We start from the raw sequence: 19,734 nt of genomic DNA, 5'->3' as shown, positions 1-19,734 counted from the left end.
GTAAATACCCTAGGGCGGTTCAGTTAATTAACTCACCTGCTCAGCGTCCTATTTAAGCCAGGTGCGCAGTTGTTCATTCTTTCTTACCTTCAGCGCTCATTCTTCGCCCCACCCTCCTCCCCGGCTTCCACCTGTGGGCTCCGTAAAAGGGGGGTTTTGTTACCCGAAAGTTTTATGGAAATTTTATGGAAGTTTTATGGAATTGAACGGAGCCTTATGCCAAACGAAAATATGTGAATGCCAACTTAAAGAATGTGGAAAAAAATGTCAAATATTTCTTACTGCAAGAGTTGTCTGACTGAAATGTGGAAAAAAGGTCAAAGAATTATTCAGCTTTGATACTGTTGTCCTAAAACTTTTTTCATATTACATTTTTAAACAAGAAAAAGTAAAATAGTTTTTTTTTTACTTTCAAATACATCACTAAAATCCATTTTGTTTTTTTGTGACATTTTGATTTTTACATTTTATATACATTTTAACCATATGTTGGCCTTCTTAATTTAATGCAAAGCTGCTATCTCTCCTTATTTAAAAAAAATTTAAAAAGTGATGTCAGTGGAGACTCCATACAGTACGTCAGGACTCTTGTCTGCACCTGCATGTTTTAAGGAACGGTAACAATCACCTCTTGCTCGGGGGTTCACCGAGGGCTTCGTTATTTGTGGGCGCCACTGCAATAAAAATGTCTCCTGTGACTTTCTGAAAGTGACTTTCAGTGCCTAACCATGTAGGCCATGATAATGTTGGCCATTTTAATTTCAAGGGGGGGAGGGGGTCTGCTTGGCTTTTTCAATAGACCTCTGGTGATGTGTTTTGTAATGCATTGGTTATACTTCACAGTAAAAACCCATTCTGTTCCTTTGCCAGCCAGTGCACTTCTTCCTAAATTGCCTTTTCTTCAGCTGCCATTCGTTATGCTTTCCACTCTGCCGCGCAGATATCATTTATTTATTTTTATGAAACAACAACCCTGTCAAAACAAAACGGCCCCTTCCCAGGCAAACCTGCACACTGATTGATGGATAGATGGATAGGTATAGAATTGGCTGGTGATTAAGAAACAGGAGTTAATAAAATAGGACAGACCAGTGAAAAGAGGTATGGAATTTCCCTCCAAGCAATTTGCTTGGTACCTAAACAATTAAGTAAATGGTGTTAAAGAAGCACTAAGGGGACAATGTAAAGAAAAAAAATAGAGTTCTGACACACTGATTCCCTTTTATATGAAATTCAATGTTCTCTCCTGCTTCGTTTTTATCTGACGCCATTATGGAGACGGTGTTTTCCCTGCTGGCAGGGAAAAAGGCCTGCTTTGTTTAGACTAGTGTCAGCTATAATGAAAAAGAACCATCATCCTAGGACGGGAGCTGTATGCTATAGCCCCACTCAGCAGATAACAACTATTGATTGCTATCAAGAGACAAAAAAAAAAAAAAAAAAGATTGAGAGGGAGATGCAGAAAAAGAAGATTGACAGGAGGGGGTAAGAGCAGAAATTATCGTCATCCCTCACACACAAACCTTTGTGTGACCGATTGCAGTTAAGAAAAAATAAAACAATAAAAACAAAACAACAAAAAAAACTTCTTTAGTTACATTTAATGCAAATTTTTAACTCCACTACAATAAAAATTACGGAGTTGCAGCGCTCAAGTGCAGACTATCCAAAAGGATGAAATGTAGCATCTTAGGGAGATTTAATGATCCCCTTTACCCTGTGACGCTGCTTTGTCACACTGAAATGTTTTTTTAAAAATTTGACGTTTTTCATTTAGGAATCACCGGTTGGATACCCAGTGAGGGAAATTATTTTAAGATTTTACATGTTAAACTGCATTTTAAAAAAAAACAAAGTTGCGTTTTCTTTGCATCTCCAACTGCATTTGACTTTCTCCCACCAACACGTAGCCTTCATAAAAATGCTGCGGTGGATAAACCTGACACTCCAATGACTTATTTCTGCAAATTAGAGGTGAAGTCTTTGACACTGAAACTCACTCCCCTCTCCTCAAACACTGAAAGCACAGCTCTTTTGTGCAGATTTTCCTCATAATTAACATTTGTGGCTATTGATTATCTATTTTAACAACGTTTCGTGGCTCCATATTGATCTTAGTGGCTTTCATATGTAAATCAGGAACTGCTTGAGCTGTTGAAAGGATATTACAGCTTCTTCTCAAAAAGTTACAAACATATTCTAGCAGCTCTTGTTAGCTTTACATTGCACCTCTTTAAATCAACAGCATTTACACAGATTTGGCAGAACATCAGTGTGAAAAAGAATCTTAAACTTAACTTATTTAACTTGCTTTTTCTTGCAGTTATTCAGTTCCACATGACTGTCCCTAAGCCAAGGTCATAGCAATTGCACACCTTGCTTTTTTGAGAGAACTTAATGAGATTCTGCCGTGCCCGAGGACAATGTCCTTAAAACACGACATCTTTACACTGAAAAAAAATAAATAGGTTCCTGAATTTACCAAATTAAGTCTTTTAGTCTTATGAATAAGGTCCAACACAGAGAAGCAGGTTGGCAGAAATGGAAAAAAAATATCAGTTCTTTCAGTTTCTTGAGTCATACTCTGACTCAAAGATAGGCAACAATCCCTGAAGTTTGAAGTTCAAAATCAGACACAGGATGGGGAACCAGCTTGAGCAGATCTACTTGGCAAGAAGAAGAAGTGTAAACATAGAAGCTCCCACATGATCAGAGAGTCTGCAGCTTACATGGTGCTCCTCTGTTCTGTCCACATTCTGTAGTCTAATGCTCAAAGCAACCGCCAAGATCTACGCTTACTTTCGGAGCTTCAAGTAAATTGAATAGCAAACGGTGTAAGGCTGAATCCGTGGCAGCATAGATACATTTAACTGAAATTTTAATCAGGCTGCCAGAGGCGTGTTATAAGACTGTGGATCAGATACAAATGAGAAGTGATTGGGTGCGATATGTTACAATTAGGTGTGGGATCAGTGCAAATCAAATCTGAATTGAAAGGCAGTACACCCAGAGCCACTGGGTTTCAGGGATGATGCTCTTGTTGAGGGGAAAACAAGAAACAAAAAGAAATGTATTTTTATGCAAACTTGTGACAAAGACACAGAAGGGCGTAAGTTAGATAAGGCCACAGTCACAATTTACACTCCCCATGCCTCAGTGCAAACATACACGGCTATGTTGGATATCAGCATGTTTTCCACAGATCTGACATGCCGATGCAGTCAAAAATACTCGAAAATGCAACAAAATATTAACACAGACACAGATTTAGTACCCATGATTGAATATTTTCTGTACCTTCGTATTTGCATCATAGATTTATTATTGGGTATGGTAAAGGAAATAGTTTATTCAATTTGAAAATATATTTCACATCATTTTTGACCATGACAAAAAAGTAGCCATTAAAAAAATGATAAAAAATAAAAAGACAACCCAAAAACATGCAACATCTTCCTTTCCTTTTAAAGTCTTCTAAAGTCGTCATCCGCTTCACTTTGTCTTCATGACACCATGTCAGTTTTGAGAGATGTTTATTTACTTGTCATTCACTGGGCCAGCATGGAGATTATTAATATTTTTTGTAATATTTTCTTTATAGGTAATTCCATGGACTTTATTTGCTCAAAACATTTAGAAATGCATGCAGTCACACTGTTAATATTCACGCATTATAAGAAAGTGACTTCTGTTACATAAAATGTGAGACTCATGATGCTGTCACTAATTTTTTTCAACATAAATAGTATGCATCAATTTGTAAACACTTTCTAAATAAAACAAGCAAACAAATAAAATGTATTACATCGTACACAAAAGCCAAAGTCTTTCTTATTAGCAATTCATGTTTGTTCTCTATGATGTCTGACAACTTGCCTTTGGGAAATTTGCTGCACCTGAGTGGTAAAATCAATGCTGAAGCACTGCTTGAATAAAGGTAACAAGCAGCCTTACATCTGACACGACAGCAAGAGCAGCAATGGTCTTCAGTAGTTCAAGGCTAAACACTAACCATCAAAAACACTGATTCATCTTTTCTCTTTATTTATTCTGCATTACTGGCAAGGGCTTTTTAGGATGGCATAAAAGTAGTGACACATTTTGTGCTACCTTATTTTAATATCTCAAACCAGTGCTTGAACAGGAAATCTTTCTTATGAATCCAAGAATTCTGCAGCTTGACAGTGAATGCTTTGTTTGTTAGCACCACAAGAAAAGGATTCAAACTTCTACTCACAAAGGCATCTGCCTATCTTTTTAGTGTTATTGTTCAGAATACAACAAAGCTGCACACCGTCCCATCAGCCAAAAATATAATAATTAGGCAAAGAAATGGACAGAAAAATGTATTTACACTCTAATAGGGAGCAAATAGGAAAGATGCAGGGATGAATGGTGCAGAAAAGTGTGACCAGAAGACGCAACTTAAGTTTATATAAACTTCTGCATTTACAAATTGCATTCCCCGCAAAACGCAATTGTGAAACAGTTCACTGAACATGCTAAGCACATTAAAGAGACATAATACATCAAATAAAATTCAAGATAATAATAATTATAAATAAATAAATAAAAGAGTAAACAATTGCTACAGTTACTATTCAAAAAGCTGGTACAAATGCTAGTTAAATGAACAATTGGCATTATGCACATTATGAAAGGCAAAAATAGACAAATCTGGGGGAATTTTACAAACAGTCAAAAACACTATTAATGAAGAAAAAATGTAAACAGAGATGTATTTATTTATTTATTTACTTATTTTTTTCCATTTTTAGTGTATTACAAATTGTTTATGTGAATGAGGAATAACATCTCTAGCTCAGAATACGAGCAAACCAAAATTCCATGCATCTTTTTCTGATGGGGCTCAATGTTTTGACAGATTTGTCAAAGCTGCTGAAAGCGAGCTGAAGATTTTATTTTGGATCTTTGTTTTAACCTCTTTTTATATACTCTAACAACAGATAAAGGTTGTTCCTGTCTTTAGTATTAGATTTATTAAATTGATAAAGACTTAAAATACCAGAAAAAAGAACGCATAGTAAAGATTCACCCCACCAAAAAATGTAAAAATTAAAATAAACCTGACATCCAGTTCATGTAAACTCCACATTTATAATAATTCCATGCAAATGAATTAAAAATAAATCCAAAGCTTAAATGCTCTGCAAAGTGTTTTTTAACATTTATTCTATATAAGCACCATCCATAGCAAATGAGGGAATAAACTATATGTGTAGCTGACAGCTGCAAATAAAAAGTGTTTTATACTAGTGGTGCGAGTGTTTGTTTCCCAACAAAAAGGCTTTAATGGCTTTATGCTAATTTACTGATAAATGAATCAAACTAAGTTTTAAAACAATTCCACAACTAAAGAGATTTTTTTTTAAATTGTCCTGTCTAACAGCCGAGCAAGCAGATAAGAGCTGAAGGTCTCCTGTGTTGGACATATACTGTTACAATAGGGGTCAATGGATATTTAGACAACCGAAGTGTTTATTTGTAGAAACGGACGGCCGTAGTGCAGCGGTATGGCGGTCGACCCATGATTGAAAGATTGCAGGTTCAATTCCCGACTTGCATGCCCATGAGTCTATGCGTCCTTGGGCAAGACACTGAACCCCACCTTGTCTCTGGTGGTAGACGGGCACCTGTGTTTGGCAGTGGAGCCCCCACCAGTGTGTGAATGTGTGTGTGACTGGCTGAATGGGTCTGTGACTGTAAAGTGCTTTGGGCCTTGTAGGTAGAAAATTGCTATATAAGTAAACCCCATTTATAAACGCCATTTTGTATTTGAGGCTGAGCTTCATTTATAATATAATTATGTTTATATTCAGTACTTGTTGGACTGGATGGGAAAAAAAGAAGAGAGAGAGAGTGGGATGTTAGAGATGGGGGTAAGGGGTTAAAAATGGGGGAGATAAAGAGGGTGGGGGAGCAGTCGATAATACAGAGTTATAACATAAGAATGTCATAAGTATATTGAAGAAGACTTATCTCACAAGGGGCAATGGCTAAAATGAACTGTCTGCTAAAATGAACTGTGTACCTGTCTGCTCACAGACAGGTACACAAAAGATCTGCTTAACCAATGTTGTTGGAGAGGGGTGTAAAACACTCCCCATGTCCGTATTTGTGCAAAAGTGAATGAGCAGGTGGGTTGAATGACTGTGTGCTTCATAGAATGTACCCTGATCACACTGAATGCTCCAGCAAAGGAGGCCAGCACCCCAGACAGCGCAGCAGCCCGGCCGATCCAGGCACCCCAAACCCCCCCTCCATCAGACAAAGACCAGGGAACAAGAACCCTCACGCGCATAGCTGGAGCCCCCACCAGGGCAGGGACCCGCCCCACTCCAGGCCCAGACCTAATGCCCCAACCACACAAGACCTACGCCGGCGCCCAGATGACAGACACGCCACTCCCCGGGAGTCTTGAGCCCCCATCCACACCCAGCCAGCCCACACAGCACACCAGGTAACCTGCCTGTCAGCCCCACAGAGGACAAAGGATCTTAAAAATACTGGGGAAATATTGGAGGAACAGGAAATAAAAAAAAAAAAAAAATTTAATTCAGAAATTTAAAATTCAGAGCAGAGCTTTATTCAAAACCTAATAAAAGTTTTGAGACTCGCCGGTGGCATTTGAGCAGAAGAAACCTTAATTCACTCACAGGGCAAATACAAAAGTGTTTGCTTTGCAAAAACCTTTGTGTGATAAATCTGAGGCTTATCAGGGTTAATCTTTTTTGTCTTCATCGCAGATTTATGCAACCAGACACAATATCTCCAAATTTAATGTCTCAGGCAACAACAGATCAAAATGTATTCATAAATTTAAAAAGTACATCAATAAAATTGACTATTATTGGGGTTTTTTTGGAGGACAAATTGCCAAACTGCACAATGCTGTTGTATTTTAACTAAAATGTGTCATTAATAGCTTCATTTTTATGACCACTTGCAAACAACAAAGCAGTGGTAATTTTCTGAAATAGGATATCTATTTAGGTACAAACAGTCCAAAATCACATCAGATAAGTTAAGGTGGAAATTCTTATAGAAAACATTTCACATCATGTGAATGAATAGGAACTGTGAAAGCAGATAGTGGACATCCTGGAGAAAGGATTTACTGCGGCAGGTAAAAAGGAGATTTTGTGATAATATGTGCTGCTTTAGTTTTATGCAAGTTGGAATTTTTATAGACAAACAAACAATTATGGGGCAGGTGTTGAAATGTTTAACAATGAGTTAAGTAACTGCATCAACATTTGTGTACATGCTAAAACTAAAACAGTCTGTCAAATGACAGGCTGGAAGCTTAAGTGTTAATTCATAATTACACGTGTGAACCAGACAGACAGCATCTCACTAATTATACAATGAAGTGTTGGTTAATGACTTCATCTGCCAAACAAACAAGAAAAAACACCTTCAAAATACTTTCAGTAAGAAGTACCTGCTCACAAATCCAAAGAGGTTGGGGAAACAAGGCAAAAATCCCAGAAAACTAAATCATAGCACAGAAAATAAGATTGTTCAAACCTATTACTTTTTGCTTTTATAAAACTTTAAAAACACTCCACTAAAATTGATTTGTTTAGTGCATTGCGAACGAACACACCACAAAGAATACCAGTACATTTTACTGGAGTTCACCAACTTTTTGTAAATGTTCCAACTGACTGTCTGTATGGAAACTGAACAGGATAATGGCATTATAGATATACACTAAGGTTTTTAAAAAATGAAAATTTTACCTTAGATAATAGCTTTAGTATTCATTAATTTTTTTGTCTTATTTTTTAATAGGCATGCAAGTGTGGGAGTACACAGCATTCCATCACATTTGTTTTTTGTTCCATTTCTTTTTTGTTTTTTTCATTTTCTCTCTTTTTGTCATCATCTCCATTTCAGCCTCAGGAGAGTTATTCTGAGAAATGGCAAGGCAAAAAACAAATTCTCACATATTCCTGCTGTTGAGTTATTTAGCTATTCGACCGTGGAGCAAATGGACACGAATATCCACAAATGGAAGTCTCTGTTCTGAAAGATTAATAGTTGAATGCTTTGTGGAGTTTTCTAGCTTGAAGAGCTCACAGCTGATACTGCGTCATCCCAATAACCTTTTGACCGCTCCCAAAAATAAAATACCAAAACTTCTTGCAAATAAGACTCATGCTTGGTTAATAGAAGATGCCTCAGCTCAGGTAATTACAGAATTTTCAAAGAAATTTTAAAAGAGCATCAACAGAAGAGTTTTTTTTCTCCCCATGTTTTAAAATTTTTGTTTGTTCTCATCATAAATAGCCATGTATAACACAAATAATACAGTTATAATAATTTTAAGATATGTGCTTGATTATGGTCAGCACCTTTCCTATAACAGTAATGGAAGGAACATTAACAAAGCAGCTTTTACTTTTGAGTCTTATTTCATAATTAAAAACTAAAAACCTGATATTTTAAGTATAGCTTGAAATGAACAAGAATAAACAAAAATAATCAGTATTCCTTCATTTGACCTATCATTACATTATCATAAAGAAATAATTAAGCACAAGCACATTTCATTTTCATGCATCTGCCTGACAGTTATGAATTTGCTTGCCTATTTTAAAGTGTTTCATATGCTGTTACAAATCTTTCACAATCCCCTGCGCCATTGCCTTGAAGCTGTGAGGTGAAAAGTGTCTCGTGCGCGCAGGGCGTTATGGAACTATCAGCCTACCTCTTTGCTGCCCACAGTGCTGGTCTCCAGTTTTCTGATGTGTCAGCCAGAGCAGTGAGTGGAACCAATGGCCCTGTGATCGGTCTGCCTGAGGGGTAAATGAAAAACATCAACAAGAATTTTCAACAAAACAAACTAATGCAAGCCATAAGACAGACATGATTGGAATTTTTAAAAAGCAGCCCTAACTTTGCTTAACACTTTTTTGTGATTTTGTCTTTAGTTGCCAAATTAAAAACATTAATGAACAAAATTTAAAAGTGTGTTTGTTTTTTGCGGTTCAGGCCTGCTCTTCACTGGATTGTTTAATGAACCATTCTGACCATCTTTTGATCTATTGTAAAAGTGTTATTTTTTTATGATTTTGCCATTTTTCCGCAAAATGAAAAAAACTGTCATTTTCTAATACATATTTTCTGCAGAACGGCTGGAGTTAATATGAAATTTGCCTGAGAGTTGTGGGCGGGACTCCTGATTCACCACTACATGAATAAAGAAATACTTGGAAATGCAATTTTTAGTATTTTTCCTTTATACAGTACAGACCAAAATTTGGACACACCTTCCCATTCATTTGAATGAGAGGGTGTGGCCAAACTTTTTTGTAAAAAAATTCATAGAAGTGGGTCTTGAAGTAATTTTTTTAAAACCGTTTCCTGTTATTTCAAGGGCAACATGTACAAAGTATAAGTTCAGTATGTAACCAAGATGAGGTATTGTATTTACATCAACAAAGAATACTTTTGAAAATTCATACAAATTCTTTGATGCCTTATATACGGTGGCCCTGAAGTGCAAACCATTCAACAAATCACTCGATACAAAAACATTTTTAAGATCACAGCAACTATTTAAAAAGCAGTATTACATTTTAGAAAAACAAAACAAAATTTCAGAAACCAAAACATAAAAAAGAAAAAAAAGAAAAAAACATTTCAGAAAACAAAATTCATTTCCAGAAAAAAAGAAATATTAAAAAATGAAAACATTTCAGAAAACAAAATTAATTTCCCGAAAAAAAAAGAAAAAAAAAAGAAATATTAAAAAATGAAAAACACTTCAGAGAAAAAAATGAAATATTAAAAAATGAAAAACATTTCAGAAAAAAAATGAAATATTAAAAAATGAAAAACATTTCAGAACACAGAATGAATTTCCAGAAAACAAAACGAAATCTTCAAAAATGAAAAACATTTCCAAACCGGAAGAAGCTGGTACTATGGGACAACGCTGATTGGATGATGATGTTTGTCAATCCTTTGAACTAAAAATCGTCCAAACAACAATGTACCATAATAATCCACGTATTTCCCATTTATATATTAAATCAAAAATGCAGCAAACAGATGATGAAGGTTTAAATTATTTCTTGAATATTTCGTATGAAGCAGAACGGTCACCCGGAAGTAGTTTGTGTGGATGACGTCCGTTCCGCAGGTAAACAAAATAAGGGAAGGACGATAAAACGTTAACTTAAACGTTAATCTTTGAATATTTAGCAGATGTGATGACAGAACGCACGCAGAAATATCAACACCAACCAGGTTTACAAATGTTTCGAAATTTCTGTGGGAGGATTCTGTCTGAAGCAGCAGTTGCGAAGAAACGTGTGTTAAAAGACGGCGCACATCAGGAAATGCAGTCCCGCCATCCACAGATAAGGTATGGAGGTACATTTGTTTGATCTAATTAATGTAGCGTTAAACGTGATTTCTAGGTGGGTGTTTACAGACAGATCCAAGATCCTTCAGTCATACGTTAATGACAGGTTACCTCATCACCTGGAGAGGGGGGGGTCACGTGGGCAGGATTCTCAGACAGGTGTACCAGCAGCATAAATCAGCAAAGCTGTCAGGTAAACTGCAGTAGTTTGTGTCTCAGACTAACATTTATGAATGCTTCTTATTCACACTATTAAGATCTGTGACTTTAGAGTGTGTCAGTGCACAGAAACATGACAGTAAATGACTGGATGTGCACATCATCAGACATGTACAGGTGTGTAACTAAAGGTGGCAAAGTCTGTAGAGTAAAAAAAATCTTTAAAAAAAACATTTTAGTCTTTCAGGCAGAGGAGGAATACCAAATTTTTTTAGAATGTATTTTTATAAGACTGAAATAATGTATTTTATTCTGAGTTTGGTGTTTTGACCCCACCCTAATGAATTTCTGGTTTAACCCATTTTCTCCTCATTTTGATGAACTCAACTTTTTCCTGAATGAAAGATGAACGGCAGCTGATGTTTTTCTGTTAGGGATTTTTAATTTATTAATTTATTTCTGTCAGGGATTTCAATGGAGCTGGAGTCCAGTGCAGAGGAAGCTGCAAGCATGTACGAGCAAGAACTGGCGTCCCTTACCTGTGCATCTTCCTCTGGATGTGATGCTGAGCAGCAATGTGGACAAACCTTCCCTGACATGACTCTTTTTGATATAGTTGTTAAGCACAAACAGACTTTTCCCAGATGCATTTTTTCCTCTAATAAATGTGACTGACAGGTACGCTGAGTAAATGCTGAATGTAAACGTAACATTTGATTGACTGCATGAAGAAGCCCATAAAGCAAAATCCACAACCGTTTCTTTGTTTCTGTTACTGAATAACGTATTCATGTTAAGTTTTCAATAAATATACTGCATTGCTATGAAACAAATTTGTTTATTTTTATATCCATTATTACAATCCTCACGTCAGCATTCAGTTTTTTCATTGACAAAGAAACATTTCTAAACAACAGCTTTGAAAATCAAACATCAACTTTGTTAATAAAGCTTTAAAACCTAAAATGGTAAACATGGAAAAACTCCTAAATGAAGCAAGCCTAATAGGAACATTTTAAACTGGAGTTTTGCTTAAAGGAACATTAAGTTGTTTGGAGTTGTACAAGTGTTTGATGCGATTCCTCATAGATGTGATTTCCAGATCATCAGCCCCACGCTAAAGCCAGGAATTGTGCTTCGTTTTTCACTCCCCACTGCATCATTTACAACTAATCAGGCTTATGCAGCAGGTTAAATACTTTTTTTAAAGCACCTGCAATTAAAAAAAAATTAAATATTAAGGTTAAATAAAATTTATTGATTACATTGCACATAAATCATGGTGACTTGCCTGTACACTGCAATGATATGAATGATTTTAGTCTTTTTGAATTCCCATGTAGAGCTGCCATCTGTTCTTCTGCAGCACAAACCTTTCTGGAACTTCGCTTTGAGTAACTTCACCTGCAGAAATATCACATGTTAATTCAATTAAGTATTTTATAAACTTTTAAAATTTATTTTTAAGTGTCAGTATATGTATATGCATGGTTCAAAAATATACAATGCGCTTTAATATTATTTCCCATAAGAACTTGTTTACTGATTTCAGTCTTAAAGTCGATTTTTAGCAACACTGATGCCATATAATTACTGTAATTACTGTATAAATCACAGAATCAGGCTGGCTCGGAGCTTTTTCTCTCATGTTGTCACCGAAAACGGGAACGGCTATCATGTGAAGACGGTTCGTCTCATCGGGTTCCTTTTGCGCATGCGCAAGATAAAAAGAAATTATCTTTTCAAAGCAGCACTTTAATTAACATCCTAAAATTAACATCCTTAGAGACATGTGACTGACAAAAGAAAAGATCACAGACTTGATTCTTACCTGAAGATGATTGACAGCGTGAACCTCGCAGCCGTAGACATTAGCGCACAGCGTTCAAAGTAAAAGTGCTCACAAGCTACTTCCGGGTGATCGTGTGTCAGGCGAAATGTTAAAAAAAATAATTTAAAAGTTCATTAACAGTTTGCTGCAATTTTTATTTGATATATAAATGGGAAATACGTGGATTATTATAGTACATTGTTGTTTGGACGATAAAATCCGGCATCGCTTCATTTAAAATACTTTTCAGTTCAACTGATAGACAAAAATCATCATCCAATCAGCGTTGTCCCATAGTACCTGCCTCTTCCGGTTTGGAAATGTTTTTCATTTTTGAAGATTTCGTTTTGTTTTCTGGAAATTCATTCTGTGTTCTCAAATGTTTTTCATTTTTTAATATTTCATTTTTTTTTCTGAAATTTTTTCATTTTTTAATATTTCATTTTTTTCTGTAAATTAATTTTGTTTTCTGAAATGTTTTCATTTTTTAATATTTCTTTTTTTTCCTGGAAATTAATTTTGTTTTCTGAATTGTTTTTTATTTTTTATTTTTTTTTTTAAGTTTTGGTTTCTGAAATTTTGTTTTGTTTTCTAAATGTAATGCTGCTTTTTAACTTTTTTTTTTTTTTTTTTTTTAATTGTGATCTTAAAAATGTTTTTGTATCGAGTGATTTGTTGAATGCTTTGCACTTCAGGGCCACCGTACTTATAGCAGGGGTGCTCATTACGTCGATCCCGATCGACCGGTCGATCTTTCAAGAACATGAGGGTAGATCGCAGGTCAGCAAAGATAAATAACCAAAGAAAAATGTACTTCTAAAAAAATCTACCAGCCAATCAAAATCCTCACTGAGAAGTACGGGACATGATTGACATGCAGAACAGCCAATCGGACATCTTCTGAAACATACGTCACTACACATGCGTGTTTAAATTCACTGAGAGCAAATTCTGTCTGTCATCAGAAAGTCGCTTTCTATCCCGCAGCACGTCAAGTCCCCAACAGAAGACCGCTCCGGACAACCGGAGTGTTTATTGAAGCCGCCCAGTGTGTGTCCTCCTAGTATTGGCCTCTGCAGTTCTCGCCCGATAAATATGAGCTCATAAAGGAAGCGCTTTTTTTCTGTGGCACGCGCTTCGTACGCAGCCAGCAGTGCCTTTGAAATGCCACGCTCCCCGCATTGCATGGTTTACAACAGAGCATGACATACGATAGTTGCTGCTTTCTGTCTTTGTAATAAAACGCCTTATCTGTTAATACAAAAGTATCTTTGTGTAATCGTACTGTGCAGTTTTTAATCATCAATTCATAAACAACAATGAACAAATAAACATGTAACTCAAACAAACATTTACCAATAGTAAATGTTAGTAAATAGTATAATTTATCTATCTATCTATATATATATCTATCTCTATATCTATATATATATATCTATCTCTATATCTCTATATCTATCTCTATATCTATATCTATATATATATATCTATATATATATATCTATATATCTATCTATATATAGATATATATATATATATATATCTATAGATATATCTATATATATATATATATATATATATATCTATAGATATATATATATCTATAGATATATCTATAGATATAGATATAGATATATCTATAGATATATCTATAGATATATATATATCTATATATATATATCTATAGATATATCTATAGATCTATATCTATATCGATATCTAAATATATATATATATCTATATCTATATCTATATATATATATATATATATATATATATCTATAATATATATATATATATATATATATATATCTAAATCTATCTATATCTATATCTATATCTATATCTCTCTATCTATCTATCTATCTATATCTATATCTATATCTATATCTATATCTATATCTATATCTATATATATATATATATATATATATATATATATATCGACTAATACAGTCTTTTTTAACCGGTGTGTCACAGCACAGGGAGATGGTCAGGTGTGCGGTGGGAAATTATCCATTTTCACTGATCTAAAAACATTTTCCATCTCCAGGATGTCAGCTCTGTGTTCACCCAAACACTGAGTAGTTAGGAATATGAAAGATCGTAAAGAACTTTTTTTTTCTTTGTGCTCATTTGATTATATTGAAGACATTTTGATAAGAATGGTGATACCACGATTTAGCCGCAGCTTCAGCTCTGTTTTCGTAAAAGTCCCGCCCCTTTAACTATTCCCACCAATCATTCTTGTAGGCTTAATCAGACGTCATCAGTCTGACCAATCAGAAGTGGTTAGAGTCTTCACTTCCTTGTTCCGATGCAGCTCATAAAGTCTGTCAGTTCAAACAAAAATACAGCGGAAAGCCCGTCTTTAGCGGTGTAGCTTTCCGCGGTGTCAGACCGTGGAACAAGTGAACAAAACAATGAAGCTCAGAGTTGTGAGTCTGTCTGGCATCGGGGGCTTCGCACTACATCTCCCATAATCCAATGGGTTAAATTGACAGCATCTCAGCGTACAACGGGCCTTCCCTGTTGAACGTCTTGAAACCACAATGAACACACATCATACACTTGTTAAATCTTCTTGATGAAATCAGAGGTCAACAGTTTAGTTCTCCTTCAAGGTTTGTGTTTATTAATAAAAGCCAAACATCCCAGAGTTTGGTCCAAGTCATCTTTCTATCTGAAACACTTTTCTAATAATGTCTGAATGATTTTATGTTAAATTTAAGAAGTAGTAATAACATTTAAGAAACAGGATTAAGGTGAAGTGGCCAACAGACGCAATTAAACTAAATTGAAACAATTAAATCATCTAAAAAGAAACAAAACGTTTTTGTTAAAGTTTTCAAAGACTTAATTAGGGCCCGAGCACGGAGTGCAAGGACCCTATTGTAATTCGAATGTTTATTATTATTAGGGCCCGAGCACGGAGTGCAAGGACCCTATTGTATCTGTAAGAGTTATTATTAGGGCCCGAGCACGGAGTGCAAGGACCCTATTGTATCTGTTAGGTTTATTATTAGGGCCCGAGCACGGAGTGCAAGGACCCTATTGTATCTGTTAGAGTTATTATTATTATTAGGGCCCGAGCACGGAGTGCAAGGACCCTATTGTATCTGTTAGGTTTATTAGGGCCCGAGCACGGAGTGCAAGGACCCTATTGTATCTGTTAGGTTTATTATTATTATTAGGGCCCGAGCACGGAGTGCAAGGACCCTATTGTATCTGTAAGAGTTATTAGGGCCCGAGCACGGAGTGCAAGGACCCTATTGTATCTGTTAGGTTTATTATTAGGGCCCGAGCACGGAGTGCAAGGACCCTATTGTATCTGTTAGGTTTATTATTATTATTATTATTTTTCTTCTGCCGGAAGAATCGCATTTTTGAGGCCTTTAACATACCCCAAAACTCACCAAATTTGGCACACACATCAGGGGTCGCGAAAAATTTCGTATTTTATGAGAAATTGGCATGGGTGCGCAAAAATGGCTCGACAGCGCCACCTACACTGACTTTTGTCCCGACGCCCCGCATACGCTTTAACGTACAAGCTTGATTTTTTCAGGGCATGTTCATCAGATGGAAACCTACAAAAAAGTCTGTAGGTACCAAGCTGTCAGTCGCACAGGAAGTCTGCTATATTGATGTCAATATGTCATTTTTGCTCTATTTTGGACATTTGCAGGCCTCCTTCTAGAACGAACTCCTCCTAGAGATTTGTGAATAATGACTCCAAACTTTGGTTTTGTAAACTAGACACATGTCCGATGTTAAATTACAAAGCTTTTAAGTTTTTACAGAAGTTTGTGACCGTGGCGGCGCGTAGAAATTCGACGTTGTTTCGAAAACACGCCATGAAAAGAAAAATGGCCATAACTCAGCCATGCATAATCCAATCTGATCAAAAATTGATATGCATGATTGTAGTCTGACTCTGAACACATCTGCAGTGAAAGAATCTGGAAAAAGTGTAGCGCCACCTGCTGGCAAGAGGAAATGACATGTTTGACTTGGAGCATCACTGCTCCGAGTAGGATGAGCCGACACACCTGAAAATGACGTCCACCTGTTGAAAAGCCATTGAAGTTTACTCTGACAAAAAACCATAACTTTCAATGCGGGGGTGTGGTCGTGACAGAGCGGCAAAGTTGGGCATCTCGCTATGCACACAAAAGTTGCTCTCACGTGCACATTCCTTGTCCAATCTCACTGAAATTCAATGGATATGATGAAGCTTCTATTCTGAACCCATGGATATGACAATCTTGGACGAGCTCTATAGCGCCACCTAGTTATTGCATTGGGCACATTCTGCCCTGTATTTTCTCTTTGCTTTGTCCGATGTGCATGAAATTAAAACTGGAGATATTCAGAAGGGTCCTCTCTCATCATGTAAAGTTTCATGGGTGTACACCTGACGGTGCCTGCGTAACAGGAAGTGGTCGATTATGTGCACCCAAATAATAGAAATTTATTATAAATCAGCCGTTTGTCTCAGGAAGCTGAGATTTCAGAATTAGATGCCTTTAATAACCTCCAGCTTTGATATGTAACACTATAGGGTCTACGAGAAACTTCATCACTTGATTTTTTTAATGAAATTTTGGACTGAACAAAGATTTTTAGCATAAATTCTGTTTAGGTTATCAGCACCAAGAATTCAACTTTCATAGGCATTTATGTGCTACTGCTTCCTAAAAAAATTCAGAATGATTGAAGTTACAGGTGACATCTTAGAGAGCATTACATCCAAAAAGGTCCGAAAACGTCTTTTTAGGCAAAACTACAAACACCTATTTTTTTTCATAACTTAATCATCATATATCAACACCATTTATTTTTTTAAATGTAGGGATCTGTGTTTGCTGCCTTCCATATTTTTTTCAGAAGTCCAGGTGAAACAGATGATTTTAAAAAAATCCTGATTCATCCCAAAACCTGTGCTTTTTCCGTCTGGACTCCAAACAAGTGTGTTTTAAAATTACTTATGCTTCAAATATCCACACCAAGTTTCACACGCATATAGCTGAACATGTCTAAATGCTTCTTGAATATTCTTTACAGATATAAAATGAACTGGTCAACTGTAGGATGTCATTTCCTCTTACATGCTTAAGTCTTTTCCTCATGCTGCAGCCTGCTCCTCAATCATCCCTGTTGCTGGAGTCAAATTTCACCCCCCCCCCCCCACACACACACACACACACACACACACACCAGCTGCCAGTTCATATGCTAACTAACCCAGAAGTGAGGTGACAAGAGTTTAGACACAAGAGGGAGGGCAGACTGCTTTTTCATTTGTTTTGTATGTCTTTCATAGATTTTTATGAATAATCATTGCTTTTCTAGTCATGTAAAATGCAATTAACCTAATATTTTATCTTTTTTTTTTACAAACAAAACATATGAATGTGCTCCAAAACAAAACCCAACTCTCAGTACAGTTCTACAGATGTAACATAAGACTTAGACAGTAAATGTCTCTTTTATCCTTTTTTAATCAATGCTGAAACTTCTTTTCCTTAATATAAATCCAATGAAATTAAACTACAAAACCAAAAAACACAACGTATAGCAAATTTCTCTAAATAAATTATGTGTATATACAATATGTAGCACTTTTAAACAAAATAATAACAAATCCTTCCAATACAAGCACAGAAAAATGGAACACAAAATTTAAAACCCAAATTTGAAATGGCAATTTTAAAAAGATAATTTTTTCAGCCTGCTAAAAGTGCACAATTGTAAAAGCTCTTTTATATAGACAACTGTTTGGTTGCTTAGAGCTCTAAATATAAAAACAATGCCTTTATGGACGTGGCACGGATGGCACGGATGTTCAGCAGGGTAAACCCCAGGAAAGCGGCGGGACCTGATGGAGTTCCCGGAAAGGTTCTGCGGGCCTGCGCCGATCAACTCTCCCAGGTCTTCACAAAAATCTTCAACCTGTCGCTAGCTCAGGCTTTCATCCCTGCTTGCCTGAAGTCATCCACTATCATCCCGATACCCAAAAAGTCCTCATCCACAGCCTTCCTCACGGACTTCCGCCCAGTTGCACTCACTGCTGTCATCACAAAGTGTCTGGAGCGGCTGCTCCTGGGACACATCAAAGACTCCCTCCCTCCAATCTTCGTCCCCCACCAGTTTGCTTACAAAGCAAACAGATCAACGGATGATGCCATTTCCATCACCCTCCACACTGCGCTGAGCCACCTGGAACACAGAGACACCTACGCCAGGATGCTCTTTGTGGACTATAGCTCAGCCTTTAACACAATCATTCCTGACATTCTGGTCAACAAACTGTCTGAACTAGGACTCCACCCACTCACCTGCTCGTGGATCAAGGACTTCCTGACAAACAGACCACAGACAGTCAAACTTGACCCCCACCTCTCCTCCACCCGGACGCTGAGCACAGGCTCCACACAGGGATGTGTGCTGAGTCCTCTGCTGTATACACTGTACACAGCAGACTGCAGACCAGCCCACACCAGCAACACCGTGGTGAAGTTTGCAGACGACACTACTGTGGTGGGGCTGATCTCTGGGGACGACGAGACGGCCTACAGAGACGAAGTCCTGAAACTCTCAAGGTGGTGTCAGGCTAATAACCTCATCCTGAACACCACCAAGACCAAGGAGATCATCCTGGACTTCAGAAAAAACAGAACAGATCCACCCCCACTCTACATCGATGGAAACTGTGTGGAGAGGGTCCACAGCTTCACCCTCCTGGGCACCACCATCTCTGCTGACCTCACATGGTCTAACAACACCATGACTGTCATCAGGAAGGCCCAGCAACGCCTGCACTTCCTGAGAAAACTTAGGAGGAACGACGTCAGCCAGGAGCTGCTGGTAACGTTCTACCGCTCAACCATTGAGAGCATTCTGTCCTATGGCATCAAAGTGTGGTTTTCCCACTGCACTGAAGCAGAACGGCAGAGCCTCCAGAGAGTGGTAAAGACAGCGCAGAGGATCATCGGCTGCCCCCTCCCCTCACTGAAGGACATTTACCAGTCTCGCTGCCTCAGCAGAGTGACTAGCATCACCACTAACTCCACCCATTCTGCTTTCCCTCTGTTTGAACTGCTGCCCTCTGGAAGGAGGTACAGGTCCATCAGAACCAGGACAAACAGACTAAGAAACAGCTTTTTTCCACAGGCAATTATCATACGGAATGCACATACGTCCACCAACCACACCTCACTCTAATTTTACTACAATGCGTGCAATATCCTGACTGTCTAACCGGGTCACTGTGCAATAACTTGATATTTATTAAGCTGTGCTCACAGCAACTCATGTAATTCCATTCTATTTTATTCACAAA

At 37.1% G+C, this 19,734-nt stretch overlaps 1 protein-coding gene and 2 long non-coding RNA genes across 8 annotated transcripts in view; 1 reads left to right on the top strand and 2 right to left on the bottom strand.

Moving 5' to 3' along the window:
* LOC111949140 (uncharacterized) overlaps positions 1-19,734 on the bottom strand; it is a 239,268-nt gene that overhangs the window by 53,859 nt on the left and 165,675 nt on the right. For all 6 annotated transcript variants that reach the window (XM_078934222.1, XM_078934224.1, XM_078934221.1 and 3 more), the window contains one exon: positions 8,738-8,825. In XM_078934222.1, the coding sequence (XP_078790348.1) occupies positions 8,738-8,825 (88 nt within the window). The remainder of the gene's footprint in view (positions 1-8,737; positions 8,826-19,734) is intronic.
* On the top strand, positions 9,523-11,391 carry LOC144986642 (uncharacterized). The gene is made up of 2 exons (XR_013650471.1): positions 9,523-10,399; positions 11,025-11,391. It is a non-coding gene; the product is annotated as an uncharacterized LOC144986642 (long non-coding RNA).
* LOC144986641 (uncharacterized) lies at positions 11,929-13,733 on the bottom strand. The gene is made up of 2 exons (XR_013650470.1): positions 12,390-13,733; positions 11,929-11,962 (listed from the first exon to the last, which is right to left on the bottom strand). It is a non-coding gene; the product is annotated as an uncharacterized LOC144986641 (long non-coding RNA).

This window comes from Oryzias latipes, chromosome 17, assembly GCF_053564925.1.
Source record: "Oryzias latipes strain Hd-rR chromosome 17, Olatipes_Hd-rR_3.1".
Taxonomy (NCBI): Eukaryota; Metazoa; Chordata; class Actinopteri; order Beloniformes; family Adrianichthyidae; genus Oryzias; species Oryzias latipes.
This window is presented reverse-complemented; position numbering and strand designations above follow the sequence as displayed.